This window comes from Microcaecilia unicolor, chromosome 10, assembly GCF_901765095.1.
Source record: "Microcaecilia unicolor chromosome 10, aMicUni1.1, whole genome shotgun sequence".
Lineage (NCBI taxonomy): Eukaryota > Metazoa > Chordata > Amphibia > Gymnophiona > Siphonopidae > Microcaecilia > Microcaecilia unicolor.
Window position 1 is genome coordinate 188735940 of NC_044040.1, and position 13873 is coordinate 188749812.

The 13873-nt window shown below is 42.2% G+C and overlaps 1 protein-coding gene across 9 annotated transcripts in view; it reads left to right on the top strand.

The window, feature by feature from the left end:
* LOC115478872 (schwannomin-interacting protein 1) overlaps nucleotides 1–12864 on the top strand; it is a 694349-nt gene extending 681485 nt beyond the window's left edge. For all 9 annotated transcript variants that reach the window (XM_030216506.1, XM_030216512.1, XM_030216507.1 and 6 more), the window contains 3 exons: nucleotides 1289–1412; nucleotides 8226–8319; nucleotides 12169–12864. In XM_030216506.1, the coding sequence (XP_030072366.1) occupies nucleotides 1289–1412; nucleotides 8226–8319; nucleotides 12169–12220 (270 nt within the window). In that variant the 3' untranslated portion in view covers nucleotides 12221–12864. The remainder of the gene's footprint in view (nucleotides 1–1288; nucleotides 1413–8225; nucleotides 8320–12168) is intronic.
* The last annotated feature ends 1009 nt before the right edge of the window (nucleotides 12865–13873 follow it).

Here is a 13873-nt window from a genome sequence, read left to right on the forward strand (position 1 = left end):
AAGGCCATTTTTCAGCGCACCTTAGTAAAAAGACCCTTTTATTGTCAAAGGTCCACCTAAGCACAGTTCTGTAAATATGTGCATTCTTTACATTGTGCATATTTTGCAACAGAGGTTCTCAACATGGTCCTCAGGTCACACCCAGCCAGTCAGGTTTTCAGGATATCCACAATGAATATGCATGAGATAGATTTGCATACAGTGGAGGAAGTGCTTGGAAATCTATCTCATGCATATTCATTGCGGGTTTTCTGAAAACCCGACTGACTAGGTGTGTCCCGAGGCCTGGGTTGAGAACCTCTATTTTACAGGTAGGAATACACATGGTGGCGTGTGGGCAGAGCACGGACAAAGCTCACGTGTATGTAACTTATATAATACTATAAGTTACATGCTTATCTCCAGCATTTAGGTGTGATCACTTACACAGCTCTGTGGCTGTTATTTATTCCCTTTCAGCATCAACCAGCACTACCTATAGGGATAGTCATCAATATTCTGCCACTATCTGAATACTATGCAGTTTAAGTTAGAACAGCTTTTTTTTCTGTCCTAATTTACTACATAGCTATCCAGATGGTGGCTGAATATTGCTGACTATCAGTAGAATTAGGCAGGACACTTCTGCTCTGCACTGGAACGATCAGGGTAGTGCTGAGGTGGTCTATAAGATTTTTCAGCAGCACTGGCCAGATAGTGTTGCTGAAAATTCACAGATAGGATCCTTATCCAGATTGTAAGTTCTGCTAGCCAGATATGTGCTTTTGAATGTCTATCCCTAATGGTGCAGTTTCCTCACATCTGCCTTATCGAACTGCTTTTTTTTCACTGCATACTGTCACAGTCCTCTCAAGAGATTTGTAAGCAGTGCCACTGATATTGTGCCTAACAGGTCTTGCCATAAATTACAAAAGTAGTAAATGTAAAATAAATTGGAGAAAATATTTCTTCACTCAACATATAATGAAACTCTGGAATTCATAGCCAAAGAATGTGGTAAAAGCAGTTAGATTAGCAGGGTTTAAAAAAGGTTTGGATAAGTTCCTAAGAGTTCATAATCCATTATTAAGATGGACTTGGGAAAATCCACTATTTATTTCTAGGATAAGCAGCATAAAATCTGTTTTACTGTTTTGGGATCTTGCCAGGTACTTGTGACCTGGATTGGGCACGTTTGGAAACAAGATACTGGGCTTGATGGACCTTCGGTCTGTCCCAGTATGACAGTGTTTATATTCTTTATTAACCAACATTATTTTGTGTGATTTTTTTTCCAAACTGTCCTTAGTTGCCACATATGCCTCATATAAGTGAATGCTTGATGAAAAGGAGTTTGAAACCTAGTGACCTGAGAGATATGACTATTGGACAGCTACAAGTGATAGTCAATGATCTCCACTCACAAATAGAAAGTAAGTTAAATAATGTGTGCTGTGCTTTTAAGTGCCTTTGAATGAAACTGACAAATGTGGCATTCAATTGTAATATACACTGGCATCTGCATACTGTGAAGTCAGTATTCAGCCACACTGAGAACATATCGTTTCAAACATCTAACTATCTATTTAGGTAGCCCTGCTGAGTATATATGTATAACTTGATCCTGGGGAACTGGGTTCGATTCCCACTGCAGCTCCTTGTGACTCTGGGCAAGTCACTTAACCCTCCATTGTCCCAGGTACAAATAACTACCTGTATATAATATGTAAGCCGCTTTGAATGTAGTTGGAAAAACCACAGAAAGGCAGTATATAAGTCCCATTCCCATTATAGAATGGCAGTGAGGGCCAATTTATGCCTGCTGAAACCAGGTGTAATTCCCGGCGCCCAATTTGGGCGCACATCTATGGTAATCTATGCACACAAATTTTAGGAACGCCCTTGATTCACCAATGCACCTCCTATGGCCGTGCTCCCTTTTTGTTTGCGTGCTATAGGATTTGGGCACACATTGTTATAGAATAATGCATAGAAAGATGTGTGCACAAATTCAAATTGTTACCAATTCAGCACCGATATTTGAGTGCCAATCCAAGATGTGCACCCAATTAAGTGGGTCTTTTAACTATGTTGCGCTAGCGTTTTTAGATCGCGCTAAAAATCAGCTGGTGCCAGTGGCGTTCCTAGGGTGGCTGACACCCGGGGCGGATCGCCGATGCGCCCCCCCCCCCTGGGTGCATTTTTACCTGCTGGGGGGGGTGCTGCGCGCCTGTCGGCTTCGCTCGTTCCATGCTCCCTCTGCCCCAGAACAAGAAGTAACCTGTTCCGGGGCAGAGGGAGCAAGGAAGAAATGGAGCCGAAAGGCGCGCGGCACCTCCCCAGCGGCGTGCACCCAGGGCATACCGCACCCACTGCCCCCCCCCCCCCCCCCCCGGTACACCACTGGCTGGCGCTAAATGCTGAAACGCCCATAGGAATATGCCCCAGGATTCTTTATATTGCGCCTAGTGTTCCGCACCAAAATCCAAGCATATTCTATCTATAACAATACGCGTAATTTAATTAGCTTAACAAGCCAATCAGCATTTTTATCAGCACTTAACAAGCAATAATGAGCACTAATTGACAAAAATTAGAATTTATGCACACAGCTCACTTAAGCATATTCTGTAATGCACAGTGCCCAAATTCTAATTCACGGAGCCAAAAGGGGCGTGGTTATGGGCGGGGAACTGGGCGTTTCATAGATGTTCCAAACTTTTTCGCACATTGCTATAGAATATGGCCCTCTGTGCCTAAATGTAAATGCCGTTATTTACGCCACGTTTCCCTTGGTGTAAATGGATGCCTGTATTTCTAGTCAGTAGGATATCAACTAAACATATTCTATAGACCACGCCTAAATATAGGCACCACTTATAGAATATGTCTAGGCGGAAATTTATTCAGCACGGATTTTTCATCCGCCATGTAGAGAATCTAGCCCATAATGGGCATCTCAGTGTTTGGCGCAGCTGATTTTTAGCATGAGCTAACAGCACTACTGCACTTTAATAAAAGACCCCCTTAGTTGAGCTCACATCTTGGATTGCTGCCCAACTATCGGAGCTGAATTGTGGGTGCCATATATAGAATCGGGGACTTAATTTATATTTTTAGGGGGTAATTCTATAAGGAGCAGGGGCGTAGCTATGTGGGGCCATGGGGGCCTGGGCCCCCGTAGATTTGGCCCTGGACCCCCTGCCGACGACCCTCTCGACCCCCCCCCCCCGACGCCAACCCACCGTCACCTACCTTTGTTGGCAGGGGACCCTAACCCCCGCCAGCAGAGGTCCTCTTCTTCCTTTGTTCTGTTTCTGAGTCTGACGTCCTGCACATACAGCGTGCAGGACGTCAAACTCAGAAGCAGAACGAAGGCCGAAGAGGACCTCGGCTGGCGGGGGTTGGGGTCCCCCGCCAGCAAAGGTAGGTGACGGCGGCGGGAGGGAGGGTCGAAAGGGTCATCGGCAGGGGGTGGGGGTCAAAGTTGGTGGCGGCGACGGCGGGGGGGTCGGCAATGGCGGGTGGGGTTGGCAATGGGAGGGGGCTAAAATGTGCCCCCTCACCTCGGGCTCTGGACCCCCCTCCCGCCGAAGTCTGGCTACACCCCTGAGTAAGGAGCCACATAGATTTAGGTGGCAGGTGTACATATAAATGACAATAATATGACTATGTACCATGTTTTCATGGTGTGTACTTTGCAGGTAGATGTTCGTATGGGTGGGGGCTGCGCAGGGCACATACTTACACATGTAAAAAAATTTTAAAATGCCAGCATTTATGCGCAAATCTCTCCAATTTAAGAATGAATATTTACACCAGCTGTATGGCTGACGACTAAGTGCTCATACGTAAAAATGTATGTACATATGTACCCACTTATGCCAGTGTTCTAGTTTTCCTTTTAAAATTAGGCTCCAAGTGGTTGCCCCTTTATGGAATTGTTCTCCACGTAGCTGAATATTGCCACTAAGACGTATAAATTACATATCTAAAGGTGGTGCCACGGGAACGACCCGTCCAGCCCCCCTTTGACAGTTAACTTTGGCTGTTTATCAGTATATATGCCCCAAATTATCCATTCAGGAATTTTGCTCTCACATTCTTGAAGATTCTGAGGATCTGTATGGGGGAGGTGCTCAAAGCCCACCTCTTCAACGTCGCATTCGGCACCTAACCTTTATGCTTCTATTCAGGAAATCTAGACTGTCCCGTTTTGACTGCCCTATTTGACTGACTGTACATTTGTCCTTTAGATTGTAAGCTCCTTGAGCAGGGACGGTCCTTCTCTGTTAAACTGTACAGCGCTGCGTAACCCTGGTAGCGCTTTAGAAATGTTAAGTAGTAGTAGTTAAGAGTTCAAGCTGCTTCCGGTGAGGGGGAAGGAGGATAGGGATTGGGGAATTTTCTGATCAATTATTATGATGTGGTACACTGTAAAATGTTTTAAATTTCTTTTTAAAAGCACTTATGCAACCGATACCACTACTGCCAACCACATTAGTGCTTTCTAATATTGACTTCACTATTACTTATTTTCAGCGTAAAATCATCCTTGACTTTCAATTATTTATGCTTTGGAAGGATTTCGCTTCACTCTGGAAAATTTAGAGAAAGTCCCATGCCAGTACTTTTTCAGGTTTTTTTTTGTTTTTTTTTTTTGTTTTGTTTTTTATCAGCCCTATGCTTGCTGCCCGTTGAAAGTTTTGTGTCTGTGTGAGGCGGTCTGTAGTACATGAACTCCTTCTTTAGGGATGCCACAAACCACTGTGTCTGACATCAGAACCCTTCCCTTTTCAGGAAATCGTGTGAATGGTTTGAACAGGAACAAATCAACTTTTTATAGATGTTTCTAGGAAGCCCACAACATGTAGGATTTTGTGGTATGAAAGGTTTGACCCTAATTGCACCAGGATAAAGAATGTCATCCTGAATCTTTTACTGGAGCATTCTAGTACCAACAAGGTCGCTTAGTATGACTTACAGCCATGTGCCATAAATAAAATCTAAATTCTTTGCTGTAACAGTGCAGCTGTACTGCAGATCTGATTTCAGGAAGCAAGGGCTACAGCCAAGACAGTATTCTAAGGGGGGGGGGGGAGGGAAAGGCTGAACTAGCTATAAAGAAAATTCAGATTTTTATTAATTGACAGTTTTGTAAGAGCTATGTCTTTTCAACGTTGTCTTTAAAAGAAATATACCATGGCTTCCACTTTCTCAAACATTACAGAGACTATTAATTCATCACTTCATATTTTTAACCTCTGAGTAGAGCAGTTTTTAATTGCGAGTGGTGTACCTTAATTTTGATATTTTTTTGTTGCTATCTTCGTCACTTGTTAGATGGTTTCTGCCGAGTTAGAGAGCAACTTTAAGACTATCGGGTACCATTTACTAAAGTGTGGTAATCAGCATGTGAATTAGCATGCAGTAACTGTTAGTACACGGCTGCGGTAACAGTTGCAGCACTGGTATGACAGCACATGTTAATTCACGTTCTACATACGTAGTCTGGAATGGAGCGGGAAATGGGCATGGACTGCACTTTACAGTTAGCGCATGGTAACTTGCCATGTGCTGTCATAAATCCGTGTTGTCACTGCAATTACCTTGCAAAAAAGGGTTTTCCTCTATGTTAATTGCTTGGGCAGATGCTGGAAATACCCCCAATAATTATTGCACAAGCTTTGCAGTTACCGCTTGGCATTTTGGATCGGTCTTATTTTTTTAAATAGCACCTGCAGAGGTTCCCTTCCTCTCAAGACTTCGGGGCGTCACATACAGGTGTTTAAGCCAGCTAGTTCCCTTGAATTTTTCTGTATCGTGGCGCTATGGCTGCACCCTGGGTCTGGCCGAGTATGTATTTCCTCAAGGCTTTCAGTATGGCATTTTGTTTAAAATTGTGATGCCTCATCCTACAGAACTTTAAGTCAGAAAACAGTATTTTATAGTAAATGTATTATAAAATTATGAAATGGAGCAAAATTGTAAGAAGAAGCGAATGTAATAAGCAATTTTCTCAAGAAAATAGTGAGCAGCCGATGGCATCTCTGAGGTCCCGTTTGCTCATTCATCTGGTATGGGCAAATACACCCAATTGGGAAAACCTCCAAAAAAAAAAAAATCCCAATTGGTCAGTTCACCGCTCAGAAATCAACAGTAGAGCGGGAAGAGTCCAGGAGACACTGTAGCCTGACACCTGGTCTTTTCTTAGATCAAAGAAATTTTACTTTTTAATAAAACTTTTTTTCAATTTTACTGTTCATTTTCGGATCCTGTAAAGCATCCTTTTTCACTTTGGGGCTCTTTTACCCAGAAGTGCAGTGAGTTTGACAATTAACATGTGGTAAGCACAAAGCCTTTGTGCTAAATGCAGGGGGGGTGTGGCCATCATTTACCCTGCGTTTACCACACAGGGGGCAGTAGGTTACCACTTAGGCAACGTGTTACATGCAGTGCCAGATAGCACGCGAACACCCACACTAGCAGGTACCACACGTAATGCAGCGCAGGCCCAGAAACATTTCCATCCTGTATATCCCTCACAACAGTACAGACCCTTCCAATCCCCCTCCCCAGCAGTGCAGATACTTCTGATTCCCCCCCCATCCAAAATCTGTGGCCCTTCCCCCCCCCCAAGATTAAGCTCTGCTCCCAGATCCTGAACCTCCTACCCCCCCCCCCCCAGGAACTACTGGGGGGTCTCCATAGTGGTATAGGGGTACCCATGCAGCAGCTAAGCCTCTCTGCTGCTGATTGGAACTGTACCGGGATCCAAAATGGCTGCCATTACTCCTAGCAGTCATTTTGCAGGACTACCATAGAGTCTGCATTGATTTGGGGGGGGGGGGGGGATCAGAAGGTGGAGTGCTATTGCCACAGCTCCCTTGCCACAGCTATACTTACTGCCTCTTTTTTATTTTAAATTTGCATTATTAAACAAGCAAAAATACTTGTACAGAAACGTTTGGTTAATTATAAATATTTGTACCAAAGTAATATATAAAAATAAGAAAATATTTACTTTTAACTTCACATAAGTCCACAATATGGGTCCAAGATTCCTAATAAATGGAGTTTAAGGAAATAAAAAAAAAAAAGAAAAACTCAGCGGATGTACAGGATTATAATTATTAATAGGAGTAAGTGCTAGGTATTACTACTTCCAGCGTCTCCTCTAGATGATATAAAGGCTGCGAGTTGAGAAGGTTCATAGTAGGCAAATTTCTGCGATTGGTATCTGATCAAACATGTACATGGATATTTAAGGAAGAAAGTTGCACCTAGTTGAAGTACTTCTGATTTCATTTCAAGAAATTGCTGACATCTTTTTTGCGTGTCCCTTGAAACGTCCGGATAAATTCGAACTTTAAAACCTTTGAAGGTCTTTTCTTTATTTTGAAAAAATAGTCTTAGAATCCAAATTTTATCTGGAGTTAAGGCGACTGTAGCTATACTTACTTCCTCTTGTTGAGGTGGCAATAAGTTTAGTTGTGCTATCAGCACTCGTGTTATTGACCTGCTAGCTGTCAGAGCAGCCACACCTCTACCCACCCATGTCATGCCCAAATTCTGCCCGCTCCTACTTTGACAGCTAATGTGAGATTTTTACCGTGCTGGCTGCTTTTTTACCGCAGGAGACTGTTTACTGCATGGTAAATCCCGTATTAACTGCTTAACGCAGCCTACCAAAAGGGTCTCTTTGTCTTATTTAACTGCAAGCTTCACTTCTACAGTCATATGGAAACAATAAACCCCTGAATGCAAAGCCGACATAGCCCATTTAAAGTGAATGGGCTGTGTCGGTATCACCACACCGGCAGCCGCTAGCATGACTTTGTAAACAGGGAGTAAGGTAGCCATAACTCCCTTAATTGCACAAGTCTACCAGAGTCCAGTTCTGAATCCATTTTTTTCGTTGCCTTTGACTCCAGCCTGTGTGGGGTGCATGAATCTAAACTATGCAGGGTTTTAAACTCCTCCCAATTCAGAGCAGCCAGGGGCCAATAACCACAACTAATACAGACTCTTAAGCGTGATCCTAGATGTCACCAGTGAGTGATGACTGAAACCCCCTCCTCAAGTGACTGTAAAGCTACCGCCACAGCATCGTCGACCTGGCGTGCAGAAACTGGGCTTGGGAATCGGACTTGGGTCTTCCACATAGCAATGCAACATAATTGTCACTGAGCCATCGGGGCAGCTCTGGGATCCATACTAATGTCTGTCTGTTCTTTATGTGACAGGCTTGAATGAAGAATTAGTTCAGCTTCTCCTTATTCGAGATGAATTGCACATGGAGCAGGATGCAATGCTGGTGGACATTGAGGATTTGACCAGGTCAGTACTATATGCAATAACAAGTAGATATGCACAGTCATCTTAACTTTTTCCTTCTTATCCAAGACCTTTATATTTTTGGGGGGGAGGGGGGGTGGAATATCATACACCATACGATTATTTATTTTGTTGCATTTGTATCCCACATTTTCCCACCTATTTGCAGGCTCAATGTGGCTTACATTGTTTCGCCATGGCAATCACCATTCCAAAATGAGAGATACAAGTGGTATTACATAGAGAACATGAATGACAAAATAAAATTAAGCAAACAGGTATAAAGAGAACACATTCAGGATAATAGGTAAAGAGGTAATGCGTTAAAGTTCATATGAAGGATCATTGCAGTATGCCTTGTTAAAGAGGCAGGTTTTCAGTAATTTCCGAAAGTTAGTTAGGTCGCTTTGTTTTTTTTCACGTCAAGTGGTAATGCATTCCATAGCTGCATACCTATGTAGGAAAAGCTGGATGCATGCGTTAATTTGTATTTTAGTCCTTTGCAGCTGGGGAAATGAAGATTTAGGAATGTGCGTGCTGATCTTTTAGTATTTCTGGGTAGCAAGCCTATGAGGTCTGACATGTAAACAGGGGCGTCACCGTAAATGATTTTATGACCCAAGGTGCAGACCTTATCTATTAAGAAGTTGCACTGAATTTCCTCTGCAGCATTCAGCAAGAGCATGTTCAACCGCTGTGGTTTGCTGATTTTGAACTTATTCAAAGATTCATAATGACGCTGTATAATTGTGACAAGGATGTTAAAATTGTAATCCATGGGCATTATGTGCTGGTAGGTTGTAGTCATAAAAGTGCAGCTCCTTGCCAAATAGTCACCTGATATTCTCAACATCCTCTGTTATAGTGAAGTCTTGACAACTGTGCAGCACGTACTGTACCCTAAAACTGCACATTAGGGTCAAGGTTGGACTTCGACTGTAGCGCCAGTAATCGGACAGCAGGATCAGTGCAAGACAGATTTATACGGTCTGTGTTCCAAAATTAGCAGGGAGCAATGGGCATATATCATAACACATTCAATGCATAAGCTATGATTGCAGGTGCTATGTTTCTGTATATATTTATTTATTTATTTATTTGTTGCATTTGTACCCCACATTTTCCCACCTATTTGCAGGCTCAATGTGGCTTACACAGTACCATCAAAGGCGTTTGCCCAGTCGGTGGATAACAAATGGAGGGGGAAGGGTAGAATCATAAATTTGATATTAGCGAATAAATTATGCTAGTTAGCGGTGGGAGAGGAGAAGACATTGTTCAGGTTGAAAGCAATATTATTGTGGTATTATGTTCCAACTTTGCATCATATAACTGCCTATATGAGGTTGGTAAAATGGTACGTTGCTGACTTCCCTGTTTATGATGCCAATGTGGCCTCAGTGACCTGTTATAAAATTACTTTCCAGATGTATACAATGTTATGTACATATAATAAATGACAAGAAATGGTAACACATTAGTGATTCATTGTCTGCATTAAAAAATGGGTTTTACCATAGTAAAAAAAATGTTTTTAATACAATTTAAGGAAGGACTATCAACATGCATATCAGCACACAGATAATGTGAAACCAAATTAACTGTTTGAATTAGGTATTTGGTGATTAAAATCAGACACATTAAGGTAAAAAGGCCCTTTTAATGAAGCATGAAGTTTTTGTATTCACCGTGCTTCAACAGTAAACATAGTAACATTGTAGATGACGGCAGAGCAAGACCTGTACAGTCCATCCAATCTGCCCAACAAGATAAACTCATATGTGCTACTTTATGTGTATACCTGACCCTGATGTGCATCTACCATTTTCAGGGCACAGACCGTAGAAGTCTGCCCAGCACTAGCCCCGCCTCCCAACCACTAGCCCCGCCTCCCACCACTGACTCTGCCACCCAATCTCCCCTAAGCTTCTGAGGCTAAGTGTTGGGGCATGCCTACCATATCCTTTGCAGTTACCGCAGCGGCATTTTCTTACTGCACGATAGGACTATTTGCAGTTAGCTTGGATGCACTTGCCACCTCCGCTTAAGGAGGCAGTGAGTGTACCTGTACCAGCTGCACAAGTATGTACCACGTGCAAACTACAGTGTGCAGTCCACACCCAATCTCCATTTATAATCCATTTCCCAACCCCTAACACAGCACGCAGTCATGCCACTATAATAAGTCAGAACATAAGCATTGCCATACTAGGACAGACCGAAGGTCCATCAAGCTCGGTATCCTGTTTCTAATAGTGACCAATCCAGGTCACAAGTACCTGGAAAGATCCCAGAACAGTAAAATACATTTTATGCTGCTTATCCTAGAATATGCAGTGGATTTTCCCCAAGTCCCTTTTAATAATGGCTTATGGACTTTTCTTTTAGGAAATTAGCCAAACATTTTTAAACCCTGCTAAGCTAACTGCTTTTACCGCATTCTCTGGCAAAGGATTCCAGAGTTTAATTACTTATTGAGTGAAGTCATATTTTCTGTGATTTATTTTAAATTTACTACTTAGTAGCTTCTTTGTGTGCCCCCTAGTCCTAGTATTTTTGGAACGAGTAAACAAGCAATTCACATCTACCTGTTCCACTCCACTCAGTACTTTATATACCTCTATCATATCTCCCTTCAGCCGTCTTTTCTCCAAGCTGAAGAGTCCTAGCTGCTTTAGCCTTTCCTCATAGAGAAGTCGTCCCATCCCCTTAATAATTTTCGTCACCCTTCTCTGTACCTTTTCTAATTCCACTATATCTTTCATTGTTGTTTTCCGTTCCTTTCCTAATAATTCCTAACATTCTATTTGCTTTCTTAACTTCCGCTGCACACTGAGCAGAGGGTTTCAGCGTATCATCATCAGTAACATTGCACACTAATTCATGCATTAACCCCCAGATTCTATATATGGCAACTAAAGTTGCATGCGCAAATTTGGCAGTGTGGCCAAATGAGAGTCCTGCCAGGCCAGCACACCCTCCTGGCGGTAATTTCGGATTTGGCATGTGCCCATAACGCGTGGGTGAATTATTTATTTATTTCCTCCTAGGCACGCCAGTTCCAGCAGTATTCGGCACTTGGCACGTTCTGACCGGTTCCCGTACATGTAGCGTATGAACCTTTACCACTAATTGAATGGGTGGCGTTAAGGGCTCAAGCCGGTTTTGGGCGCACACTGGTTTCATTTTTACTGCAGGCTCTTTTCCCGCCCCATTAACAAAAGCCCTTTTTTGTAGATGCAGTAAAAACTGGCCCGGCGTGTGCCCGGTACACTACCGCAGGCCACTTTTTACCGCTGCTTAGTAAAAGGGCGCCATAGTTTGGCAGATCCCTAGCACAAAATCATTCATGCAGACGCCCCAATCTTGCCTCCCAGAAATGCCAAAAGGTCATCCCGCAAATTTCTCAATTTGCACTTCCCTAGCTGTAAAGGACTGAAATACAAGCTGATACATGCCACCACCTTCTCCTACATGAGCACGCAGTTGTGGAATGTATTACCTACAGCCCTGAAAGCGATTGGTGAAATAACTAACTTCCGCAAATCTTTGAAGACACATCTCTTCAACAAGGCCTACAAAGAGAACCCATAACCTTACACTACTACCTCACCAATCCACCCAATCATTAACGTCCACCTTCTATCCTGCCTAACACCTTCCCTCTCTCTTCCCTTACTCAATCTTTGTACATCACCAATTGTATCTGATGATATGGAATGATTATGTCATAACCAACTCTGTAAGCCACATTGAGCCTGCAAATAGGTGGGAAAATGTGGGATACAAATGTAATAAAATAAATAAATAGCAAGAATCTGATGACATTAATCCTTTTATTTTGTTTTGCAGACATGCTGAAAGTCAGCAGAAGCACATGGCAGAGAAAATGCCAGCAAAGTAAAGAAAACAATTTTAAAAAGAAGACAAAAAGGAAAGCCATCAACTTAAGAAAGCAAGCTAGAATTTATTTTGCTTCTGTGGTTGTACAAACGCTGATGCTAAAAGATGGTACACAAGAAAAATCAGTGTTAGTCCTTGAATAATGTGCAAAGCTTTATGTCCAGTGACTGGCCTCCGCTTCTTAATTTATTTTAACTTTTTACTTGTGCCACTAAATATCAGGCATTTTAATAAAATGTTACTACAGAAAAGAATGTACAGTGCTTAACTGCAGAAATATAGGAGGAGGGAATTTTTTTTTATTTTTCTTTTGTTTTGTTTTTTGTTTTTGTTTTTTTTTGTTGTTTAGAGACTTTTAATTTGAAACAGTATTTTGCCATGACTATATTTTATTCTTCACTGTAGTTTTAAACACAAAAACTGTAATTGACGGTGCTATACAAGTCAAGAACTACATGCCTGCCTCGTAGTGACATCATAGATTTCAGTAATATCTATAATTTTTAATCAGTTTTCAACATTTTGTGAATGTTGATTATCTGACATTAATTTTTTTTTTAGATGTGCTATTAACATTCAGGTGGATTCAGAAAGTTATCTTGAAAGTTTTATGTAAAAATATGTAAAATAAAAATTAAAAATTTGTTTCATATGATACGTCTTTTTGTTGGAGAGTGCTGCAGAGTGTTTTGGTGTGGCATTACAAGTATTGATCCTCTTGCTCTATTTATAATTGTGGAACATTTTAGATTCATCCCAAGCAGTGTGATGGACTGGGAATGTAATTTGTGTCCTAGAAATGTCTTGATTTTGCTGGTGGCTGTTCAGAATGTGCATGTCGCTTACAGCTTTTAGTCTTAAGAGAGCATGAAAATAAGCTTTAAAATTCATTTGGTTGATTTTCAAAGGGTATAGAGACATAACTGTGGAAATTAGGATTATAAATTGGCCCCTTTCAAAAATTTGTTAGGGCTGAGTTCTGAAATTTAGGTCCAGAAAAAGTAACAAATTTAGGGGCCCTTTTACTAAGCCGCGTAAGCGTCTATGCGCGCCCAACGTGCGCCAAAATGGAGTTACTGCACAGCTACCACGTGGCTCTTGTGGTAATTTCATTTTTGGCGCGCGTCCGATACACATTCCGGTTACCGCGTGAGACTTTACCGCTAGGTCAATGGCTGGCAGTAAGGTCTCAGACCTGAAATGGGCACGCAGCAATTTTGATTTTTGCCACACGTCCATTTTCATCAAAATTATTTTTAAAAAAAGTCTTTTTACAGATGCGCTGAAAAATGCTTCTGCGTGCACCCAAAACCCGCGCCTACACTACCGCAGGCCATTTTTCAGCGCACCTTAGTAAAAGGACCCCCCTCAGGGTGGGACAAAAGTTAGGAACTTAGCACTGATTTTCTGCACTGGACATTTACGGGGAATTCTGTGTATGGTGCTGAACGTTAGGTACTACTTCCATGCTGAATTTTTGGGGTGGAAAAGCATTCTAATAGATTCAAGACACCGAAACGGCAGAAACAGAAGATCCACGCAAAAACACACTTACACATCCATTTATAGAAGAGCGCCTGACTGTTTCCACGTGGATCTGCAAGGGGGCGTAACGATGGGAAGGACATGAGTGGGTCAGGGATGTTCCCTTAAG